The following is a 24902-nucleotide window of genomic DNA, read 5'->3' as shown; positions in this document are numbered from 1 at the left end:
TAGACATACGTAACGGTACCTTGTTCTCTGCCACGGTGGTAGACATACGTAACGGTACCTCGTTCTCTGCCACGGTGGTAGACATACGTAACGGTACCACGTTCTCTGCCACGGTGGCAGACGTACGTAACGGTACCTCGTTCTCTGCCACGGTGGCAGACGTACGTAACGGTACCTCGTTCTCTGCCACGGTGGCAGACATACGTAACGGTACCTCGTTCTCTGCCACGGCGGTAGACATACGTAACGGTACCTCGTTCTCTGCCACGGTGGTAGACATACGTAACGGTACCTCGTTCTCTGCCACGGTGGCAGACGTACGTAACGGTACCTCGTTCTCTGCCACGGTGGCAGACATACGTAACGGTACCTCGTTCTCTGCCACGGTGGTAGACATACGTAACGGTACCTCGTTCTCTGCCACGGTGGCAGACATACGTAACGGTACCTTGTTCTCTGCCACGGTGGTAGACATACGTAACGGTACCTCGTTCTCTGCCACGGTGGCAGACGTACGTAACGGTACCTTGTTCTCTGCCACGGTACTAGACATACGTAACGGTACTAGACATACATAACGGTACCTCGTTCTCTGCCACGGTGGTAGACATACGTAACGGTACCTTGTTCTCTGCCACGGTACTAGACATACGTAACGGTACTAGACATACGTAACGGTACCTCGTTCTCTGCCACGGTGGTAGACATACGTAACGGTACCTCGTTCTCTGCCACGGTGGTAGACATACGTAACGGTACCTTGTTCTCTGCCACGGTACTAGACATACGTAACGGTACCTCGTTCTCTGCCACGGTGGTAGACATACGTAACGGTACCACGTTCTCTGCCACGGTGGCAGACGTACGTAACGGTACCTCGTTCTCTGCCACGGTGGCAGACGTACGTAACGGTACCTCGTTCTCTGCCACGGTGGCAGACATATGTAACGGTACCTCGTTCTCTGCCACGGTGGCAGACGTACGTAACGGTACCTCGTTCTCTGCCACGGTGGCAGACGTACGTAACGGTACCTCGTTCTCTGCCACGGTGGCAGACGTACGTAACGGTACCTCGTTCTCTGCCACGGTGGCAGACGTACGTAACGGTACCTCGTTCTCTGCCACGGCGGTAGACATACGTAACGGTACCTCGTTCTCTGCCACGGTGGCAGACATACGTAACGGTACCTTGTTCTCTGCCACGGTGGTAGACATACGTAACGGTACTAGACATACGTAACGGTACCTCGTTCTCTGCCACGGTGGTAGACATACGTAACGGTACCTCGTTCTCTGCCACGGTGGTAGACATACGTAACGGTACCTTGTTCTCTGCCACGGTGGTAGACATACGTAACGGTACCTCGTTCTCTGCCACGGTGGCAGACATACGTAACGGTACCTTGTTCTCTGCCACGGTGGCAGACGTACGTAACGGTACCTTGTTCTCTGCCACGGTGGCAGACGTACGTAACGGTACCTTGTTCTCTGCCACGGTGGCAGACATACGTAACGGTACCTCGTTCTCTGCCACGGTGGTAGACATACGTAACGGTACCTCGTTCTCTGCCACGGTGGCAGACGTACGTAACGGTACCTCGTTCTCTGCCACGGTGGCAGACGTACGTAACGGTACCTCGTTCTCTGCCACGGTGGCAGACATACGTAACGGTACCTCGTTCTCTGCCACGGTGGTAGACATACGTAACGGTACCTTGTTCTCTGCCACGGTGGTAGACATACGTAACGGTACCTTGTTCTCTGCCACGGTGGTAGACGTACGTAACGGTACCTCGTTCTCTGCCACGGTGGTAGACGTACGTAACGGTACCTCGTTCTCTGCCACGGTGGTAGACGTACGTAACGGTACCTCGTTCTCTGCCACGGTGGTAGACATACGTAACGGTACCTCGTTCTCTGCCACGGTGGTAGACATACGTAACGGTACTAGACATACGTAACGGTACCTCGTTCTCTGCCACGGTGGTAGACATACGTAACGGTACTAGACATACGTAACGGTACCTCGTTCTCTGCCACGGTGGTAGACATACGTAACGGTACTAGACATACGTAACGGTACCTCGTTCTCTGCCACGGTGGCAGACATACGTAACGGTACCTCGTTCTCTGCCACGGTGGCAGACATACGTAACGGTACCTTGTTCTCTGCCACGGTGGTAGACGTACGTAACGGTACCTCGTTCTCTGCCACGGTGGTAGACGTACGTAACGGTACCTCGTTCTCTGCCACGGTGGTAGACGTACGTAACGGTACTAGACATACGTAACGGTACCACGTTCTCTGCCACGGTGGTAGACGTACGTAACGGTACCTCGTTCTCTGCCACGGTGGCAGACGTACGTAACGGTACCTCGTTCTCTGCCACGGTGGCAGACGTACGTAACGGTACCTCGTTCTCTGCCACGGTGGCAGACATACGTAACGGTACCTCGTTCTCTGCCACGGCGGTAGACATACGTAACGGTACCTCGTTCTCTGCCACGGTGGCAGACATACGTAACGGTACCTTGTTCTCTGCCACGGTGGTAGACATACGTAACGGTACCTTGTTCTCTGCCACGGTGGTAGACATACGTAACGGTACCTCGTTCTCTGCCACGGTGGCAGACATACGTAACGGTACCTTGTTCTCTGCCACGGTGGCAGACGTACGTAACGGTACCTTGTTCTCTGCCACGGTGGCAGACGTACGTAACGGTACCTTGTTCTCTGCCACGGTGGCAGACATACGTAACGGTACCTCGTTCTCTGCCACGGTGGTAGACATACGTAACGGTACCTCGTTCTCTGCCACGGTGGCAGACGTACGTAACGGTACCTCGTTCTCTGCCACGGTGGCAGACATACGTAACGGTACCTCGTTCTCTGCCACGGTGGTAGACATACGTAACGGTACCTTGTTCTCTGCCACGGTGGTAGACATACGTAACGGTACCTTGTTCTCTGCCACGGTGGTAGACATACGTAACGGTACCTCGTTCTCTGCCACGGTGGTAGACGTACGTAACGGTACCTCGTTCTCTGCCACGGTGGTAGACGTACGTAACGGTACCTCGTTCTCTGCCACGGTGGTAGACATACGTAACGGTACCTCGTTCTCTGCCACGGTGGTAGACATACGTAACGGTACTAGACATACGTAACGGTACCTCGTTCTCTGCCACGGTGGTAGACATACGTAACGGTACTAGACATACGTAACGGTACCTCGTTCTCTGCCACGGTGGTAGACATACGTAACGGTACTAGACATACGTAACGGTACCTCGTTCTCTGCCACGGTGGCAGACATACGTAACGGTACCTCGTTCTCTGCCACGGTGGCAGACATACGTAACGGTACCTCGTTCTCTGCCACGGTGGCAGACATACGTAACGGTACCTCGTTCTCTGCCACGGTGGTAGACATACGTAACGGTACCTCGTTCTCTGCCACGGTACTAGACGTACGTAACGGTACTAGACATACGTAACGGTACTAGACATACGTAACGGTACCTCGTTCTCTGCCACGGTTGTAGACGTACGTAACGGTACCTCATTCTCTGCCACGGTGGTAGACGTACGTAACGGTACCTTGTTCTCTGCCACGGTGGTAGACGTACGTAACGGTACCTTGTTCTCTGCCACGGTGGTAGACATACGTAACGGTACCTCGTTCTCTGCCACGGTGGTAGACATACGTAACGGTACCTCGTTCTCTGCCACGGTGGTAGACATACGTAACGGTACCTTGTTCTCTGCCACGGTGGTAGACATACGTAACGGTACCTCGTTCTCTGCCACGGTGGTAGACATACGTAACGGTACCTCGTTCTCTGCCACGGTACTAGACGTACGTAACGGTACTAGACATACGTAACGGTACTAGACATACGTAACGGTACCTCGTTCTCTGCCACGGTGGTAGACATACGTAACGGTACCTCGTTCTCTGCCACGGTGGTAGACATACGTAACGGTACCTTGTACTCTGCCACGGTGGTAGACATACGTAACGGTACCTTGTTCTCTGCCACGGTGGTAGACATACGTAACGGTACCTTGTTCTCTGCCACGGTGGTAGACGTACGTAACGGTACCTCGTTCTCTGCCACGGTGGTAGACATACGTAACGGTACCTCGTTCTCTGCCACGGTGGTAGACGTACGTAACGGTACTAGACATACGTAACGGTACCACGTTCTCTGCCACGGTGGTAGACATACGTAACGGTACCTTGTTCTCTGCCACGGTGGCAGACGTACGTAACGGTACCTCGTTCTCTGCCACGGTGGCAGACGTACGTAACGGTACCTCGTTCTCTGCCACGGTGGCAGACGTACGTAACGGTACCTCGTTCTCTGCCACGGTGGTAGACGTACGTAACGGTACCTCGTTCTCTGCCACGGTGGCAGACGTACGTAACGGTACCTCGTTCTCTGCCACGGTGGCAGACGTACGTAACGGTACCTTGTTCTCTGCCACGGTGGTAGACGTACGTAACGGTACCACGTTCTCTGCCACGGTGGTAGACATACGTAACGGTACCTCGTTCTCAGCCACGGTACTAGACGTACGTAACGGTACCTCGTTCTCTGCCACGGTGGTAGACGTACGTAACGGTACCACGTTCTCTGCCACGGTGGCAGACGTACGTAACGGTACCTCGTTCTCTGCCACGGTGGCAGACGTACGTAACGGTACCTCGTTCTCTGCCACGGTGGTAGACATACGTAACGGTACCTTGTTCTCTGCCACGGTGGCAGACGTACGTAACGGTACCTCGTTCTCTGCCACGGTGGCAGACGTACGTAACGGTACCTTGTTCTCTGCCACGGTGGTAGACGTACGTAACGGTACCTCGTTCTCTGCCACGGTGGCAGACATACGTAACGGTACCTTGTTCTCTGCCACGGTGGCAGACGTACGTAACGGTACCTCGTTCTCTGCCACGGTGGCAGACGTACGTAACGGTACCTTGTTCTCTGCCACGGTACTAGACATACGTAACGGTACTAGACATACATAACGGTACCTCGTTCTCTGCCACGGTGGTAGACATACGTAACGGTACCTTGTTCTCTGCCACGGTACTAGACATACGTAACGGTACTAGACATACGTAACGGTACCTCGTTCTCTGCCACGGTGGTAGACATACGTAACGGTACCTCGTTCTCTGCCACGGTGGTAGACATACGTAACGGTACCTTGTTCTCTGCCACGGTACTAGACATACGTAACGGTACTAGACATACGTAACGGTACCTCGTTCTCTGCCACGGTGGTAGACATACGTAACGGTACCTTGTTCTCTGCCACGGTGGTAGACATACGTAACGGTACCTCGTTCTCTGCCACGGTGGTAGACATACGTAACGGTACCACGTTCTCTGCCACGGTGGCAGACGTACGTAACGGTACCTCGTTCTCTGCCACGGTGGCAGACGTACGTAACGGTACCTCGTTCTCTGCCACGGTGGCAGACATACGTAACGGTACCTCGTTCTCTGCCACGGCGGTAGACATACGTAACGGTACCTCGTTCTCTGCCACGGTGGTAGACATACGTAACGGTACCTCGTTCTCTGCCACGGTGGCAGACGTACGTAACGGTACCTCGTTCTCTGCCACGGTGGCAGACATACGTAACGGTACCTCGTTCTCTGCCACGGTGGTAGACATACGTAACGGTACCTCGTTCTCTGCCACGGTGGCAGACATACGTAACGGTACCTTGTTCTCTGCCACGGTGGTAGACATACGTAACGGTACCTCGTTCTCTGCCACGGTGGCAGACGTACGTAACGGTACCTTGTTCTCTGCCACGGTACTAGACATACGTAACGGTACTAGACATACATAACGGTACCTCGTTCTCTGCCACGGTGGTAGACATACGTAACGGTACCTTGTTCTCTGCCACGGTACTAGACATACGTAACGGTACTAGACATACGTAACGGTACCTCGTTCTCTGCCACGGTGGTAGACATACGTAACGGTACCTCGTTCTCTGCCACGGTGGTAGACATACGTAACGGTACCTTGTTCTCTGCCACGGTACTAGACATACGTAACGGTACCTCGTTCTCTGCCACGGTGGTAGACATACGTAACGGTACCACGTTCTCTGCCACGGTGGCAGACGTACGTAACGGTACCTCGTTCTCTGCCACGGTGGCAGACGTACGTAACGGTACCTCGTTCTCTGCCACGGTGGCAGACATATGTAACGGTACCTCGTTCTCTGCCACGGTGGCAGACGTACGTAACGGTACCTCGTTCTCTGCCACGGTGGCAGACGTACGTAACGGTACCTCGTTCTCTGCCACGGTGGCAGACGTACGTAACGGTACCTCGTTCTCTGCCACGGTGGCAGACGTACGTAACGGTACCTCGTTCTCTGCCACGGCGGTAGACATACGTAACGGTACCTCGTTCTCTGCCACGGTGGCAGACATACGTAACGGTACCTTGTTCTCTGCCACGGTGGTAGACATACGTAACGGTACTAGACATACGTAACGGTACCTCGTTCTCTGCCACGGTGGTAGACATACGTAACGGTACCTCGTTCTCTGCCACGGTGGTAGACATACGTAACGGTACCTTGTTCTCTGCCACGGTGGTAGACATACGTAACGGTACCTCGTTCTCTGCCACGGTGGCAGACATACGTAACGGTACCTTGTTCTCTGCCACGGTGGCAGACGTACGTAACGGTACCTTGTTCTCTGCCACGGTGGCAGACGTACGTAACGGTACCTTGTTCTCTGCCACGGTGGCAGACATACGTAACGGTACCTCGTTCTCTGCCACGGTGGTAGACATACGTAACGGTACCTCGTTCTCTGCCACGGTGGCAGACGTACGTAACGGTACCTCGTTCTCTGCCACGGTGGCAGACGTACGTAACGGTACCTCGTTCTCTGCCACGGTGGCAGACATACGTAACGGTACCTCGTTCTCTGCCACGGTGGTAGACATACGTAACGGTACCTTGTTCTCTGCCACGGTGGTAGACATACGTAACGGTACCTTGTTCTCTGCCACGGTGGTAGACGTACGTAACGGTACCTCGTTCTCTGCCACGGTGGTAGACGTACGTAACGGTACCTCGTTCTCTGCCACGGTGGTAAACGTACGTAACGGTACCTCGTTCTCTGCCACGGTGGTAGACATACGTAACGGTACCTCGTTCTCTGCCACGGTGGTAGACATACGTAACGGTACTAGACATACGTAACGGTACCTCGTTCTCTGCCACGGTGGTAGACATACGTAACGGTACTAGACATACGTAACGGTACCTCGTTCTCTGCCACGGTGGTAGACATACGTAACGGTACTAGACATACGTAACGGTACCTCGTTCTCTGCCACGGTGGCAGACATACGTAACGGTACCTCGTTCTCTGCCACGGTGGCAGACATACGTAACGGTACCTCGTTCTCTGCCACGGTGGCAGACATACGTAACGGTACCTCGTTCTCTGCCACGGTGGCAGACGAACGTAACGGTACCTCGTTCTCTGCCACGGTGGTAGACGTACGTAACGGTACCTTGTTCTCTGCCACGGTGGTAGACGTACGTAACGGTACCTCATTCTCTGCCACGGTGGTAGACGTACGTAACGGTACCTTGTTCTCTGCCACGGTGGTAGACATACGTAACGGTACCTTGTTCTCTGCCACGGTACTAGACATACGTAACGGTACTAGACATACGTAACGGTACCTCGTTCTCTGCCACGGTGGTAGACATACGTAACGGTACCTTGTTCTCTGCCACGGTGGTAGACATACGTAACGGTACCTCGTTCTCTGCCACGGTGGTAGACATACGTAACGGTACCACGTTCTCTGCCACGGTGGCAGACGTACGTAACGGTACCTCGTTCTCTGCCACGGTGGCAGACGTACGTAACGGTACCTCGTTCTCTGCCACGGTGGCAGACATACGTAACGGTACCTCGTTCTCTGCCACGGCGGTAGACATACGTAACGGTACCTCGTTCTCTGCCACGGTGGTAGACATACGTAACGGTACCTCGTTCTCTGCCACGGTGGCAGACGTACGTAACGGTACCTCGTTCTCTGCCACGGTGGCAGACATACGTAACGGTACCTCGTTCTCTGCCACGGTGGCAGACATACGTAACGGTACCTTGTTCTCTGCCACGGTGGTAGACATACGTAACGGTACCTCGTTCTCTGCCACGGTGGCAGACGTACGTAACGGTACCTTGTTCTCTGCCACGGTACTAGACATACGTAACGGTACTAGACATACATAACGGTACCTCGTTCTCTGCCACGGTGGTAGACATACGTAACGGTACCTCGTTCTCTGCCACGGTGGTAGACATACGTAACGGTACCACGTTCTCTGCCACGGTGGCAGACGTACGTAACGGTACCTCGTTCTCTGCCACGGTGGCAGACATACGTAACGGTACCTCGTTCTCTGCCACGGTGGCAGACATACGTAACGGTACCTCGTTCTCTGCCACGGTGGTAGACATACGTAACGGTACCTTGTTCTCTGCCACGGTGGTAGACATACGTAACGGTACCTCGTTCTCTGCCACGGTGGTAGACATACGTAACGGTACCACGTTCTCTGCCACGGTGGCAGACGTACGTAACGGTACCTCGTTCTCTGCCACGGTGGCAGACGTACGTAACGGTACCTCGTTCTCTGCCACGGTGGCAGACATACGTAACGGTACCTCGTTCTCTGCCACGGCGGTAGACATACGTAACGGTACCTCGTTCTCTGCCACGGTGGTAGACATACGTAACGGTACCTCGTTCTCTGCCACGGTGGCAGACGTACGTAACGGTACCTCGTTCTCTGCCACGGTGGCAGACATACGTAACGGTACCTCGTTCTCTGCCACGGTGGCAGACATACGTAACGGTACCTTGTTCTCTGCCACGGTGGTAGACATACGTAACGGTACCTCGTTCTCTGCCACGGTGGCAGACGTACGTAACGGTACCTTGTTCTCTGCCACGGTACTAGACATACGTAACGGTACTAGACATACATAACGGTACCTCGTTCTCTGCCACGGTGGTAGACATACGTAACGGTACCTCGTTCTCTGCCACGGTGGTAGACATACGTAACGGTACCACGTTCTCTGCCACGGTGGCAGACGTACGTAACGGTACCTTGTTCTCTGCCACGGTGGCAGACATACGTAACGGTACCTCGTTCTCTGCCACGGTGGCAGACATACGTAACGATACCTCGTTCTCTGCCACGGTGGCAGACGTACGTAACGGTACCTCGTTCTCTGCCACGGTGGCAGACGTACGTAACGGTACCTCGTTCTCTGCCACGGTGGCAGACATACGTAACGGTACCTCGTTCTCTGCCACGGTGGTAGACATACGTAACGGTACCTTGTTCTCTGCCACGGTGGTAGACATACGTAACGGTACCTTGTTCTCTGCCACGGTGGTAGACGTACGTAACGGTACCTCGTTCTCTGCCACGGTGGTAGACGTACGTAACGGTACCTCGTTCTCTGCCACGGTGGTAGACGTACGTAACGGTACCTCGTTCTCTGCCACGGTGGTAGACATACGTAACGGTACCTCGTTCTCTGCCACGGTGGTAGACATACGTAACGGTACTAGACATACGTAACGGTACCTCGTTCTCTGCCACGGTGGTAGACATACGTAACGGTACTAGACATACGTAACGGTACCTCGTTCTCTGCCACGGTGGTAGACATACGTAACGGTACTAGACATACGTAACGGTACCTCGTTCTCTGCCACGGTGGCAGACATACGTAACGGTACCTCGTTCTCTGCCACGGTGGCAGACATACGTAACGGTACCTTGTTCTCTGCCACGGTGGTAGACGTACGTAACGGTACCTCGTTCTCTGCCACGGTGGTAGACGTACGTAACGGTACCTCGTTCTCTGCCACGGTGGTAGACGTACGTAACGGTACTAGACATACGTAACGGTACCACGTTCTCTGCCACGGTGGTAGACGTACGTAACGGTACCTCGTTCTCTGCCACGGTGGCAGACGTACGTAACGGTACCTCGTTCTCTGCCACGGTGGCAGACGTACGTAACGGTACCTCGTTCTCTGCCACGGTGGCAGACATACGTAACGGTACCTCGTTCTCTGCCACGGCGGTAGACATACGTAACGGTACCTCGTTCTCTGCCACGGTGGCAGACATACGTAACGGTACCTTGTTCTCTGCCACGGTGGTAGACATACGTAACGGTACCTTGTTCTCTGCCACGGTGGTAGACATACGTAACGGTACCTCGTTCTCTGCCACGGTGGCAGACATACGTAACGGTACCTTGTTCTCTGCCACGGTGGCAGACGTACGTAACGGTACCTTGTTCTCTGCCACGGTGGCAGACGTACGTAACGGTACCTTGTTCTCTGCCACGGTGGCAGACATACGTAACGGTACCTCGTTCTCTGCCACGGTGGTAGACATACGTAACGGTACCTCGTTCTCTGCCACGGTGGCAGACGTACGTAACGGTACCTCGTTCTCTGCCACGGTGGCAGACATACGTAACGGTACCTCGTTCTCTGCCACGGTGGTAGACATACGTAACGGTACCTTGTTCTCTGCCACGGTGGTAGACATACGTAACGGTACCTTGTTCTCTGCCACGGTGGTAGACATACGTAACGGTACCTCGTTCTCTGCCACGGTGGTAGACGTACGTAACGGTACCTCGTTCTCTGCCACGGTGGTAGACGTACGTAACGGTACCTCGTTCTCTGCCACGGTGGTAGACATACGTAACGGTACCTCGTTCTCTGCCACGGTGGTAGACATACGTAACGGTACTAGACATACGTAACGGTACCTCGTTCTCTGCCACGGTGGTAGACATACGTAACGGTACTAGACATACGTAACGGTACCTCGTTCTCTGCCACGGTGGTAGACATACGTAACGGTACTAGACATACGTAACGGTACCTCGTTCTCTGCCACGGTGGCAGACATACGTAACGGTACCTCGTTCTCTGCCACGGTGGCAGACATACGTAACGGTACCTCGTTCTCTGCCACGGTGGCAGACATACGTAACGGTACCTCGTTCTCTGCCACGGTGGTAGACGAACGTAACGGTACCTCGTTCTCTGCCACGGTGGTAGACGTACGTAACGGTACCTCGTTCTCTGCCACGGTGGTAGACGTACGTAACGGTACCTCATTCTCTGCCACGGTGGTAGACGTACGTAACGGTACCTTGTTCTCTGCCACGGTGGTAGACATACGTAACGGTACCTCGTTCTCTGCCACGGTGGTAGACATACGTAACGGTACCTCGTTCTCTGCCACGGTGGTAGACATACGTAACGGTACCTTGTTCTCTGCCACGGTGGTAGACATACGTAACGGTACCTCGTTCTCTGCCACGGTGGTAGACGTACGTAACGGTACCTCGTTCTCTGCCACGGTGGTAGACATACGTAACGGTACCTCGTTCTCTGCCACGGTGGTAGACATACGTAACGGTACTAGACATACGTAACGGTACCTCGTTCTCTGCCACGGTGGTAGACATACGTAACGGTACTAGACATACGTAACGGTACCTCGTTCTCTGCCACGGTGGTAGACATACGTAACGGTACTAGACATACGTAACGGTACCTCGTTCTCTGCCACGGTGGCAGACATACGTAACGGTACCTCGTTCTCTGCCACGGTGGCAGACATACGTAACGGTACCTCGTTCTCTGCCACGGTGGCAGACATACGTAACGGTACCTCGTTCTCTGCCACGGTGGTAGACGAACGTAACGGTACCTCGTTCTCTGCCACGGTGGTAGACGTACGTAACGGTACCTCGTTCTCTGCCACGGTGGTAGACGTACGTAACGGTACCTCATTCTCTGCCACGGTGGTAGACGTACGTAACGGTACCTTGTTCTCTGCCACGGTGGTAGACATACGTAACGGTACCTCGTTCTCTGCCACGGTGGTAGACATACGTAACGGTACCTCGTTCTCTGCCACGGTGGTAGACATACGTAACGGTACCTTGTTCTCTGCCACGGTGGTAGACATACGTAACGGTACCTCGTTCTCTGCCACGGTGGTAGACATACGTAACGGTACCTCGTTCTCTGCCACGGTACTAGACGTACGTAACGGTACTAGACATACGTAACGGTACTAGACATACGTAACGGTACCTCGTTCTCTGCCACGGTTGTAGACGTACGTAACGGTACCTCATTCTCTGCCACGGTGGTAGACGTACGTAACGGTACCTTGTTCTCTGCCACGGTGGTAGACGTACGTAACGGTACCTTGTTCTCTGCCACGGTGGTAGACATACGTAACGGTACCTCGTTCTCTGCCACGGTGGTAGACATACGTAACGGTACCTCGTTCTCTGCCACGGTGGTAGACATACGTAACGGTACCTTGTTCTCTGCCACGGTGGTAGACATACGTAACGGTACCTCGTTCTCTGCCACGGTGGTAGACATACGTAACGGTACCTCGTTCTCTGCCACGGTACTAGACGTACGTAACGGTACTAGACATACGTAACGGTACTAGACATACGTAACGGTACCTCGTTCTCTGCCACGGTGGTAGACATACGTAACGGTACCTCGTTCTCTGCCACGGTGGTAGACATACGTAACGGTACCTTGTACTCTGCCACGGTGGTAGACATACGTAACGGTACCTTGTTCTCTGCCACGGTGGTAGACATACGTAACGGTACCTTGTTCTCTGCCACGGTGGTAGACGTACGTAACGGTACCTCGTTCTCTGCCACGGTGGTAGACATACGTAACGGTACCTCGTTCTCTGCCACGGTGGTAGACGTACGTAACGGTACTAGACATACGTAACGGTACCACGTTCTCTGCCACGGTGGTAGACGTACGTAACGGTACCTTGTTCTCTGCCACGGTGGCAGACGTACGTAACGGTACCTCGTTCTCTGCCACGGTGGCAGACGTACGTAACGGTACCTCGTTCTCTGCCACGGTGGCAGACGTACGTAACGGTACCTCGTTCTCTGCCACGGTGGTAGACGTACGTAACGGTACCTCGTTCTCTGCCACGGTGGCAGACGTACGTAACGGTACCTCGTTCTCTGCCACGGTGGCAGACGTACGTAACGGTACCTTGTTCTCTGCCACGGTGGTAGACGTACGTAACGGTACCACGTTCTCTGCCACGGTGGTAGACATACGTAACGGTACCTCGTTCTCAGCCACGGTACTAGACGTACGTAACGGTACCTCGTTCTCTGCCACGGTGGTAGACGTACGTAACGGTACCACGTTCTCTGCCACGGTGGCAGACGTACGTAACGGTACCTCGTTCTCTGCCACGGTGGCAGACGTACGTAACGGTACCTCGTTCTCTGCCACGGTGGTAGACATACGTAACGGTACCTTGTTCTCTGCCACGGTGGCAGACGTACGTAACGGTACCTCGTTCTCTGCCACGGTGGCAGACGTACGTAACGGTACCTTGTTCTCTGCCACGGTGGTAGACGTACGTAACGGTACCTCGTTCTCTGCCACGGTGGCAGACATACGTAACGGTACCTTGTTCTCTGCCACGGTGGCAGACGTACGTAACGGTACCTCGTTCTCTGCCACGGTGGCAGACGTACGTAACGGTACCTTGTTCTCTGCCACGGTACTAGACATACGTAACGGTACTAGACATACATAACGGTACCTCGTTCTCTGCCACGGTGGTAGACATGCGTAACGGTACCTTGTTCTCTGCCACGGTACTAGACATACGTAACGGTACTAGACATACGTAACGGTACCTCGTTCTCTGCCACGGTGGTAGACATACGTAACGGTACCTCGTTCTCTGCCACGGTGGTAGACATACGTAACGGTACCTTGTTCTCTGCCACGGTACTAGACATACGTAACGGTACTAGACATACGTAACGGTACCTCGTTCTCTGCCACGGTGGTAGACATACGTAACGGTACCTTGTTCTCTGCCACGGTGGTAGACATACGTAACGGTACCTCGTTCTCTGCCACGGTGGTAGACATACGTAACGGTACCACGTTCTCTGCCACGGTGGCAGACGTACGTAACGGTACCTCGTTCTCTGCCACGGTGGCAGACGTACGTAACGGTACCTCGTTCTCTGCCACGGTGGCAGACATACGTAACGGTACCTCGTTCTCTGCCACGGCGGTAGACATACGTAACGGTACCTCGTTCTCTGCCACGGTGGTAGACATACGTAACGGTACCTCGTTCTCTGCCACGGTGGCAGACGTACGTAACGGTACCTCGTTCTCTGCCACGGTGGCAGACATACGTAACGGTACCTCGTTCTCTGCCACGGTGGTAGACATACGTAACGGTACCTCGTTCTCTGCCACGGTGGCAGACATACGTAACGGTACCTTGTTCTCTGCCACGGTGGTAGACATACGTAACGGTACCTCGTTCTCTGCCACGGTGGCAGACGTACGTAACGGTACCTTGTTCTCTGCCACGGTACTAGACATACGTAACGGTACTAGACATACATAACGGTACCTCGTTCTCTGCCACGGTGGTAGACATACGTAACGGTACCTTGTTCTCTGCCACGGTACTAGACATACGTAACGGTACTAGACATACGTAACGGTACCTCGTTCTCTGCCACGGTGGTAGACATACGTAACGGTACCTCGTTCTCTGCCACGGTGGTAGACATACGTAACGGTACCTTGTTCTCTGCCACGGTACTAGACATACGTAACGGTACCTCGTTCTCTGCCACGGTGGTAGACATACGTAACGGTACCACGTTCTCTGCCACGGTGGCAGACGTACGTAACGGTACCTCGTTCTCTGCCACGGTGGCAGACGTACGTAACGGTACCTCGTTCTCTGCCACGGTGGCAGACATATGTAACGGTACCTCGTTCTCTGCCACGGTGGCAGACGTACGTAACGGTACCTCGTTCTCTGCCACGGTGGCAGACGTACGTAACGGTACCTCGTTCTCTGCCACGGTGGCAGACGTACGTAACGGTACCTCGTTCTCTGCCACGGTGGCAGACGTACGTAACGGTACCTCGTTCTCTGCCACGGCGGTAGACATACGTAACGGTACCTCGTTCTCTGCCACGGTGGCAGACATACGTAACGGTACCTTGTTCTCTGCCACGGTGGTAGACATACGTAACGGTACTAGACATACGTAACGGTACCTCGTTCTCTGCCACGGTGGTAGACATACGTAACGGTACCTCGTTCTCTGCCACGGTGGTAGACATACGTAACGGTACCTTGTTCTCTGCCACGGTGGTAGACATACGTAACGGTACCTCGTTCTCTGCCACGGTGGCAGACATACGTAACGGTACCTTGTTCTCTGCCACGGTGGCAGACGTACGTAACGGTACCTTGTTCTCTGCCACGGTGGCAGACGTACGTAACGGTACCTTGTTCTCTGCCACGGTGGCAGACATACGTAACGGTACCTCGTTCTCTGCCACGGTGGTAGACATACGTAACGGTACCTCGTTCTCTGCCACGGTGGCAGACGTACGTAACGGTACCTCGTTCTCTGCCACGGTGGCAGACGTACGTAACGGTACCTCGTTCTCTGCCACGGTGGCAGACATACGTAACGGTACCTCGTTCTCTGCCACGGTGGTAGACATACGTAACGGTACCTCGTTCTCTGCCACGGTGGCAGACATACGTAACGGTACCTTGTTCTCTGCCACGGTGGTAGACGTACGTAACGGTACCTCGTTCTCTGCCACGGTGGTAGACGTACGTAACGGTACCTCGTTCTCTGCCACGGTGGTAAACGTACGTAACGGTACCTCGTTCTCTGCCACGGTGGTAGACATACGTAACGGTACCTCGTTCTCTGCCACGGTGGTAGACATACGTAACGGTACTAGACATACGTAACGGTACCTCGTTCTCTGCCACGGTGGTAGACATACGTAACGGTACTAGACATACGTAACGGTACCTCGTTCTCTGCCACGGTGGTAGACATACGTAACGGTACTAGACATACGTAACGGTACCTCGTTCTCTGCCACGGTGGTAGACATACGTAACGGTACTAGACATACGTAACGGTACCTCGTTCTCTGCCACGGTGGCAGACATACGTAACGGTACCTCGTTCTCTGCCACGGTGGCAGACATACGTAACGGTACCTCGTTCTCTGCCACGGTGGCAGACATACGTAACGGTACCTCGTTCTCTGCCACGGTGGCAGACGAACGTAACGGTACCTCGTTCTCTGCCACGGTGGCAGACATACGTAACGGTACCTCGTTCTCTGCCACGGTGGCAGACATACGTAACGGTACCTCGTTCTCTGCCACGGTGGCAGACATACGTAACGGTACCTCGTTCTCTGCCACGGTGGCAGACGAACGTAACGGTACCTCATTCTCTGCCACGGTGGTAGACGTACGTAACGGTACCTTGTTCTCTGCCACGGTGGTAGACATACGTAACGGTACCTTGTTCTCTGCCACGGTACTAGACATACGTAACGGTACTAGACATACGTAACGGTACCTCGTTCTCTGCCACGGTGGTAGACATACGTAACGGTACCTTGTTCTCTGCCACGGTGGTAGACATACGTAACGGTACCTCGTTCTCTGCCACGGTGGTAGACATACGTAACGGTACCACGTTCTCTGCCACGGTGGCAGACGTACGTAACGGTACCTCGTTCTCTGCCACGGTGGCAGACGTACGTAACGGTACCTCGTTCTCTGCCACGGTGGCAGACATACGTAACGGTACCTCGTTCTCTGCCACGGCGGTAGACATACGTAACGGTACCTCGTTCTCTGCCACGGTGGTAGACATACGTAACGGTACCTCGTTCTCTGCCACGGTGGCAGACGTACGTAACGGTACCTCGTTCTCTGCCACGGTGGCAGACATACGTAACGGTACCTCGTTCTCTGCCACGGTGGCAGACATACGTAACGGTACCTTGTTCTCTGCCACGGTGGTAGACATACGTAACGGTACCTCGTTCTCTGCCACGGTGGCAGACGTACGTAACGGTACCTTGTTCTCTGCCACGGTACTAGACATACGTAACGGTACTAGACATACATAACGGTACCTCGTTCTCTGCCACGGTGGTAGACATACGTAACGGTACCTCGTTCTCTGCCACGGTGGTAGACATACGTAACGGTACCACGTTCTCTGCCACGGTGGCAGACGTACGTAACGGTACCTCGTTCTCTGCCACGGTGGCAGACATACGTAACGGTACCTCGTTCTCTGCCACGGTGGCAGACATACGTAACGGTACCTCGTTCTCTGCCACGGTGGTAGACATACGTAACGGTACCTTGTTCTCTGCCACGGTGGTAGACATACGTAACGGTACCTCGTTCTCTGCCACGGTGGTAGACATACGTAACGGTACCACGTTCTCTGCCACGGTGGCAGACGTACGTAACGGTACCTCGTTCTCTGCCACGGTGGCAGACGTACGTAACGGTACCTCGTTCTCTGCCACGGTGGCAGACATACGTAACGGTACCTCGTTCTCTGCCACGGCGGTAGACATACGTAACGGTACCTCGTTCTCTGCCACGGTGGTAGACATACGTAACGGTACCTCGTTCTCTGCCACGGTGGCAGACGTACGTAACGGTACCTCGTTCTCTGCCACGGTGGCAGACATACGTAACGGTACCTCGTTCTCTGCCACGGTGGCAGACATACGTAACGGTACCTTGTTCTCTGCCACGGTGGTAGACATACGTAACGGTACCTCGTTCTCTGCCACGGTGGCAGACGTACGTAACGGTACCTTGTTCTCTGCCACGGTACTAGACATACGTAACGGTACTAGACATACATAACGGTACCTCGTTCTCTGCCACGGTGGTAGACATACGTAACGGTACCTCGTTCTCTGCCACGGTGGTAGACATACGTAACGGTACCACGTTCTCTGCCACGGTGGCAGACGTACGTAACGGTACCTCGTTCTCTGCCACGGTGGCAGACATACGTAACGGTACCTCGTTCTCTGCCACGGTGGCAGACATACGTAACGGTACCTCGTTCTCTGCCACGGTGGTAGACATACGTAACGGTACCTTGTTCTCTGCCACGGTGGTAGACGTACGTAACGGTACCTCGTTCTCTGCCACGGTGGTAGACGTACGTAACGGTACCTTGTTCTCTGCAACGGTGGTAGACATACATAACGGTACCTCGTTCTCTGCCACGGTGGTAGACATACGTAACGGTACCTCGTTCTCTGCCACGGTGGTAGACATACGTAACGGTACCACGTTCTCTGCCACGGTGGCAGACGTACGTAACGGTACCTCGTTCTCTGCCACGGTGGCAGACATACGTAACGGTACCTCGTTCTCTGCCACGGTGGTAGACATACGTAACGGTACCTTGTTCTCTGCCACGGTGGTAGACATACGTAACGGTACCTTGTTCTCTGCCACGGTGGTAGACGTACGTAACGGTACCTCGTTCTCTGCCACGGTGGTAGACGTACGTAACGGTACCTCGTTCTCTGCCACGGTGGTAGACGTACGTAACGGTACCTCGTTCTCTGCCACGGTGGTAGACATACGTAACGGTACCTCGTTCTCTGCCACGGTGGTAGACATACGTAACGGTACTAGACATACGTAACGGTACCTCGTTCTCTGCCACGGTGGTAGACATACGTAACGGTACTAGACATACGTAACGGTACCTCGTTCTCTGCCACGGTGGTAGACATACGTAACGGTACTAGACATACGTAACGGTACCTCGTTCTCTGCCACGGTGGCAGACATACGTAACGGTACCTCGTTCTCTGCCACGGTGGCAGACATACGTAACGGTACCTCGTTCTCTGCCACGGTGGCAGACATACGTAACGGTACCTCGTTCTCTGCCACGGTGGCAGACGAACGTAACGGTACCTCGTTCTCTGCCACGGTGGTAGACGTACGTAACGGTACCTTGTTCTCTGCCACGGTGGTAGACGTACGTAACGGTACCTCATTCTCTGCCACGGTGGTAGACGTACGTAACGGTACCTTGTTCTCTGCCACGGTGGTAGACATACGTAACGGTACCTTGTTCTCTGCCACGGTACTAGACATACGTAACGGTACTAGACATACGTAACGGTACCTCGTTCTCTGCCACGGTGGTAGACATACGTAACGGTACCTTGTTCTCTGCCACGGTGGTAGACATACGTAACGGTACCTCGTTCTCTGCCACGGTGGTAGACATACGTAACGGTACCACGTTCTCTGCCACGGTGGCAGACGTACGTAACGGTACCTCGTTCTCTGCCACGGTGGCAGACGTACGTAACGGTACCTCGTTCTCTGCCACGGTGGCAGACATACGTAACGGTACCTCGTTCTCTGCCACGGCGGTAGACATACGTAACGGTACCTCGTTCTCTGCCACGGTGGTAGACATACGTAACGGTACCTCGTTCTCTGCCACGGTGGCAGACGTACGTAACGGTACCTCGTTCTCTGCCACGGTGGCAGACATACGTAACGGTACCTCGTTCTCTGCCACGGTGGCAGACATACGTAACGGTACCTTGTTCTCTGCCACGGTGGTAGACATACGTAACGGTACCTCGTTCTCTGCCACGGTGGCAGACGTACGTAACGGTACCTTGTTCTCTGCCACGGTACTAGACATACGTAACGGTACTAGACATACATAACGGTACCTCGTTCTCTGCCACGGTGGTAGACATACGTAACGGTACCTCGTTCTCTGCCACGGTGGTAGACATACGTAACGGTACCACGTTCTCTGCCACGGTGGCAGACGTACGTAACGGTACCTCGTTCTCTGCCACGGTGGCAGACGTACGTAACGGTACCTCGTTCTCTGCCACGGTGGCAGACGTATGTAACGGTACCTCGTTCTCTGCCACGGTGGCAGACGTACGTAACGGTACCTCGTTCTCTGCCACGGTGGCAGACGTACGTAACGGTACCTCGTTCTCTGCCACGGTGGCAGACATACGTAACGGTACCTCGTTCTCTGCCACGGCGGTAGACATACGTAACGGTACCTCGTTCTCTGCCACGGTGGCAGACATACGTAACGGTACCTTGTTCTCTGCCACGGTGGTAGACATACGTAACGGTACTAGACATACGTAACGGTACCTCGTTCTCTGCCACGGTGGTAGACATACGTAACGGTACCTCGTTCTCTGCCACGGTGGTAGACATACGTAACGGTACCTTGTTCTCTGCCACGGTGGTAGACATACGTAACGGTACCTCGTTCTCTGCCACGGTGGCAGACATACGTAACGGTACCTCGTTCTCTGCCACGGTGGCAGACATACGTAACGGTACCTCGTTCTCTGCCACGGTGGTAGACATACGTAACGGTACCTTGTTCTCTGCCACGGTGGTAGACATACGTAACGGTACCTTGTTCTCTGCCACGGTGGTAGACGTACGTAACGGTACCTCGTTCTCTGCCACGGTGGTAGACGTACGTAACGGTACCTCGTTCTCTGCCACGGTGGTAGACATACGTAACGGTACCTCGTTCTCTGCCACGGTGGTAGACATACGTAACGGTACTAGACATACGTAACGGTACCTCGTTCTCTGCCACGGTGGTAGACATACGTAACGGTACTAGACATACGTAACGGTACCTCGTTCTCTGCCACGGTGGTAGACATACGTAACGGTACTAGACATACGTAACGGTACCTCGTTCTCTGCCACGGTGGCAGACATACGTAACGGTACCTCGTTCTCTGCCACGGTGGCAGACATACGTAACGGTACCTCGTTCTCTGCCACGGTGGTAGACATACGTAACGGTACCTCGTTCTCTGCCACGGTGGCAGACATACGTAACGGTACCTCGTTCTCTGCCACGGTGGTAGACGAACGTAACGGTACTAGACATACGTAACGGTACCTCGTTCTCTGCCACGGTGGCAGACATACGTAACGGTACCTCGTTCTCTGCCACGGTGGTAGACATACGTAACGGTACCTCATTCTCTGCCACGGTGGTAGACGTACGTAACGTTACCTTGTTCTCTGCCACGGTGGCAGACGTACGTAACGGTACCTCGTTCTCTGCCACGGTGGTAGACATACGTAACGGTACTAGACATACGTAACGGTACTAGACATACGTAACGGTACCTTGTTCTCTGCCAAGGTGGTAGACGTACGTAACGGTACCTCGTTCTCTGCCACGGTGGTAGACATACGTAACGGTACCTTGTTCTCTGCCACGGTACTAGACATACGTAACGGTACTAGACATACGTAACGGTACTAGACATACGTAACGGTACCTCGTTCTCTGCCACGGTGGTAGACGTACGTAACGGTACCTCGTTCTCTGCCACGGTGGTAGACGTACGTAACGGTACCTCGTTCTCTGCCACGGTACTAGACGTACGTAACGGTACCTTGTTCTCTGCCACGGTGGTAGACATACGTAACGGTACCTCGTTCTCTGCCACGGTGGTAGACGTACGTAACGGTACCTCGTTCTCTGCCACGGTGGTAGACATACGTAACGGTACTAGAAATACGTAACGGTACTAGACATACGTAACGGTACCTCGTTCTCTGCCACGGTGGTAGACGTACGTAACGGTACCTCGTTCTCTGCCACGGTGGTAGACGTACGTAACGGTACCTCGTTCTCTGCCACGGTGGTAGACATACGTAACGGTACCTCGTTCTCTGCCGCGGTGGTAGACATACGTAACGGTACCTCGTTCTCTGCCACGGTGGTAGACATACGTAACGGTACTAGACATACGTAACGGTACTAGACATACGTAACGGTACTAGACATACGTAACGGTACTAGACATACGTAACGGTACTAGACATACGTAACGGTACTAGACATACGTAACGGTACCTCGTTCTCTGCCACGGTGGTAGACGTACGTAACGGTACCTCGTTCTCTGCCACGGTGGTAGACGTACGTAACGGTACCTCGTTCTCTGCCACGGTGGTAGACATACGTAACGGTACCTCGTTCTCTGCCACGGTGGCAGACATACGTAACGGTACTAGACATACGTAACGGTACTAGACATACGTAACGGTACTAGACATACGTAACGGTACTAGACATACGTAACGGTACCTTGTTCTCTGCCACGGTGGTAGACATACGTAACGGTACCTCGTTCTCTGCCACGGTGGCAGACATACGTAACGGTACCTCGTTCTCTGCCACGGTGGTAGACGTACGTAACGGTACCTCGTTCTCTGCCACGGTGGCAGACGTACGTAACGGTACCTCGTTCTCTGCCACGGTGGCAGACGTACGTAACGGTACCTCGTTCTCTGCCACGGTGGTAGACGTACGTAACGGTACCTCGTTCTCTGCCACGGTGGTAGACGTACGTAACGGTACCTCGTTCTCTGCCGCGGTGGTAGACGTACGTAACGGTACCTCGTTCTCTGCCACGGTGGTAGACATACGTAACGGTACCTCGTTCTCTGCCGCGGTGGTAGACGTACGTAACGGTACCTCGTTCTCTGCCACGGTGGTAGACGTACGTAACGGTACCTCGTTCTCTGCCACGGTGGTAGACATACGTAACGGTACCTCGTTCTCTGCCGCGGTGGTAGACATACGTAACGGTACCTCGTTCTCTGCCACGGTGGTAGACATACGTAACGGTACTAGACATACGTAACGGTACTAGACATACGTAACGGTACTAGACATACGTAACGGTACTAGACATACGTAACGGTACTAGACATACGTAACGGTACTAGACATACGTAACGGTACCTCGTTCTCTGCCACGGTGGTAGACGTACGTAACGGTACCTCGTTCTCTGCCACGGTGGTAGACGTACGTAACGGTACCTCGTTCTCTGCCACGGTGGTAGACGTATGTAACGGTACCTCGTTCTCTGCCACGGTGGTAGACATACGTAACGGTACCTCGTTCTCTGCCACGGTGGCAGACATACGTAACGGTACTAGACATACGTAACGGTACTAGACATACGTAACGGTACTAGACATACGTAACGGTACTAGACATACGTAACGGTACCTTGTTCTCTGCCACGGTGGTAGACATACGTAACGGTACCTCGTTCTCTGCCACGGTGGCAGACATACGTAACGGTACCTCGTTCTCTGCCACGGTGGTAGACGTACGTAACGGTACCTCGTTCTCTGCCACGGTGGCAGACGTACGTAACGGTACCTCGTTCTCTGCCACGGTGGCAGACGTACGTAACGGTACCTCGTTCTCTGCCACGGTGGTAGACGTACGTAACGGTACCTCGTTCTCTGCCACGGTGGTAGACGTACGTAACGGTACCTCGTTCTCTGCCGCGGTGGTAGACGTACGTAACGGTACCTCGTTCTCTGCCACGGTGGTAGACATACGTAACGGTACCTCGTTCTCTGCCGCGGTGGTAGACGTACGTAACGGTACCTCGTTCTCTGCCACGGTGGTAGACGTACGTAACGGTACCTCGTTCTCTGCCACGGTGGTAGACATACGTAACGGTACTAGACATACGTAACGGTACCTTGTTCTCTGCCACGGTGGTAGACGTACGTAATGGTACCTCGTTCTCTGCCACGGTGGTAGACGTACGTAACGGTACCTCGTTCTCTGCCACGGTGGTAGACGTACGTAACGGTACCTTGTTCTCTGCCACGGTACTAGACATACGTAACGGTACTAGACATACGTAACGGTACCTCGTTCTCTGCCACGGTGGTAGACATACGTAACGGTACCTCGTTCTCTGCCACGGTGGTAGACGTACGTAACGGTACCTTGTTCTCTGCCACGGTGGTAGACGTACGTAACGGTACCTTGTTCTCTGCCACGGTACTAGACATACGTAACGGTACTAGACATACGTAACGGTACCTCGTTCTCTGCCACGGTGGTAGCCGTACGTAACGGTACCTCGTTCTCTGCCACGGTGGTAGACATACGTAACGGTACCTCGTTCTCTGCCACGGTGGTAGACATACGTAACGGTACCTTGTTCTCTGCCACGGTGGTAGACATACGTAACGGTACTAGACATACGTAACGGTACCTCGTTCTCTGCCACGGTGGTAGACATACGTAACGGTACTAGACATACGTAACGGTACCTTGTTCTCTGCCACGGTGGTAGACATACGTAACGGTACTAGACATACGTAACGGTACCTCGTTCTCTGCCACGGTGGTAGACATACGTAACGGTACTAGACATACGTAACGGTACCTTGTTCTCTGCCACGGTGGTAGACATACGTAACGGTACCTCGTTCTCTGCCACGGTGGCAGACCTACGTAACGGTACCTCGTTCTCTGCCACGGTGGCAGACGTACGTAACGGTACCTCGTTCTCTGCCACGGTGGTAGACGTACGTAACGGTACCTTGTTCTCTGCCACGGTGGTAGACGTACGTATTGGTACCTCGTTCTCTGCCACGGTGGTAGACGTACGTAACGGTACCTCGTTCTCTGCCACGGTGGTAGACATACGTAACGGTACCTCGTTCTCTGCCACGGTGGTAGACATACGTAACGGTACCTTGTTCTCTGCCACGGTACTAGACGTACGTAACGGTACTAGACATACGTAACGGTACTAGACATACGTAACGGTACCTCGTTCTCTGCCACGGTACTAGACATACGTAACGGTACCTCGTTCTCTGCCACGGTGGTAGACATACGTAACGGTACCTCGTTCTCTGCCACGGTACTAGACATACGTAACGGTACCTTGTTCTCTGCCACGGTGGTAGACATGTTCTCTATCTGTTCCTGGATGGTCGTCATGGCTTCGTCTACTGCCAGTATCTGTTGTTGATA

The 24902-nt window shown here is 54.0% G+C and overlaps 1 protein-coding gene across 1 annotated transcript in view; it reads right to left on the bottom strand.

Moving 5' to 3' along the window:
* LOC129846356 (structural maintenance of chromosomes protein 2-like) overlaps positions 1-24902 on the bottom strand; it is a gene marked incomplete at its 5' end in the record, with an annotated part of 69674 nt that overhangs the window by 29841 nt on the left and 14931 nt on the right. Inside the window, one exon of the mRNA XM_055914279.1 lies at positions 24813-24902. This exon is cut by the window's right edge and continues 54 nt beyond it. Coding sequence (XP_055770254.1) covers positions 24813-24902 — 90 coding nt within the window. The remainder of the gene's footprint in view (positions 1-24812) is intronic.

Source organism: Salvelinus fontinalis, unplaced genomic scaffold (genome assembly GCF_029448725.1).
Source record: "Salvelinus fontinalis isolate EN_2023a unplaced genomic scaffold, ASM2944872v1 scaffold_0497, whole genome shotgun sequence".
In the NCBI taxonomy this organism is placed as follows: domain Eukaryota; kingdom Metazoa; phylum Chordata; class Actinopteri; order Salmoniformes; family Salmonidae; genus Salvelinus; species Salvelinus fontinalis.
Note: the sequence above shows the minus strand (reverse complement) of the source record. Positions and strands in the feature narration are given on the sequence as shown.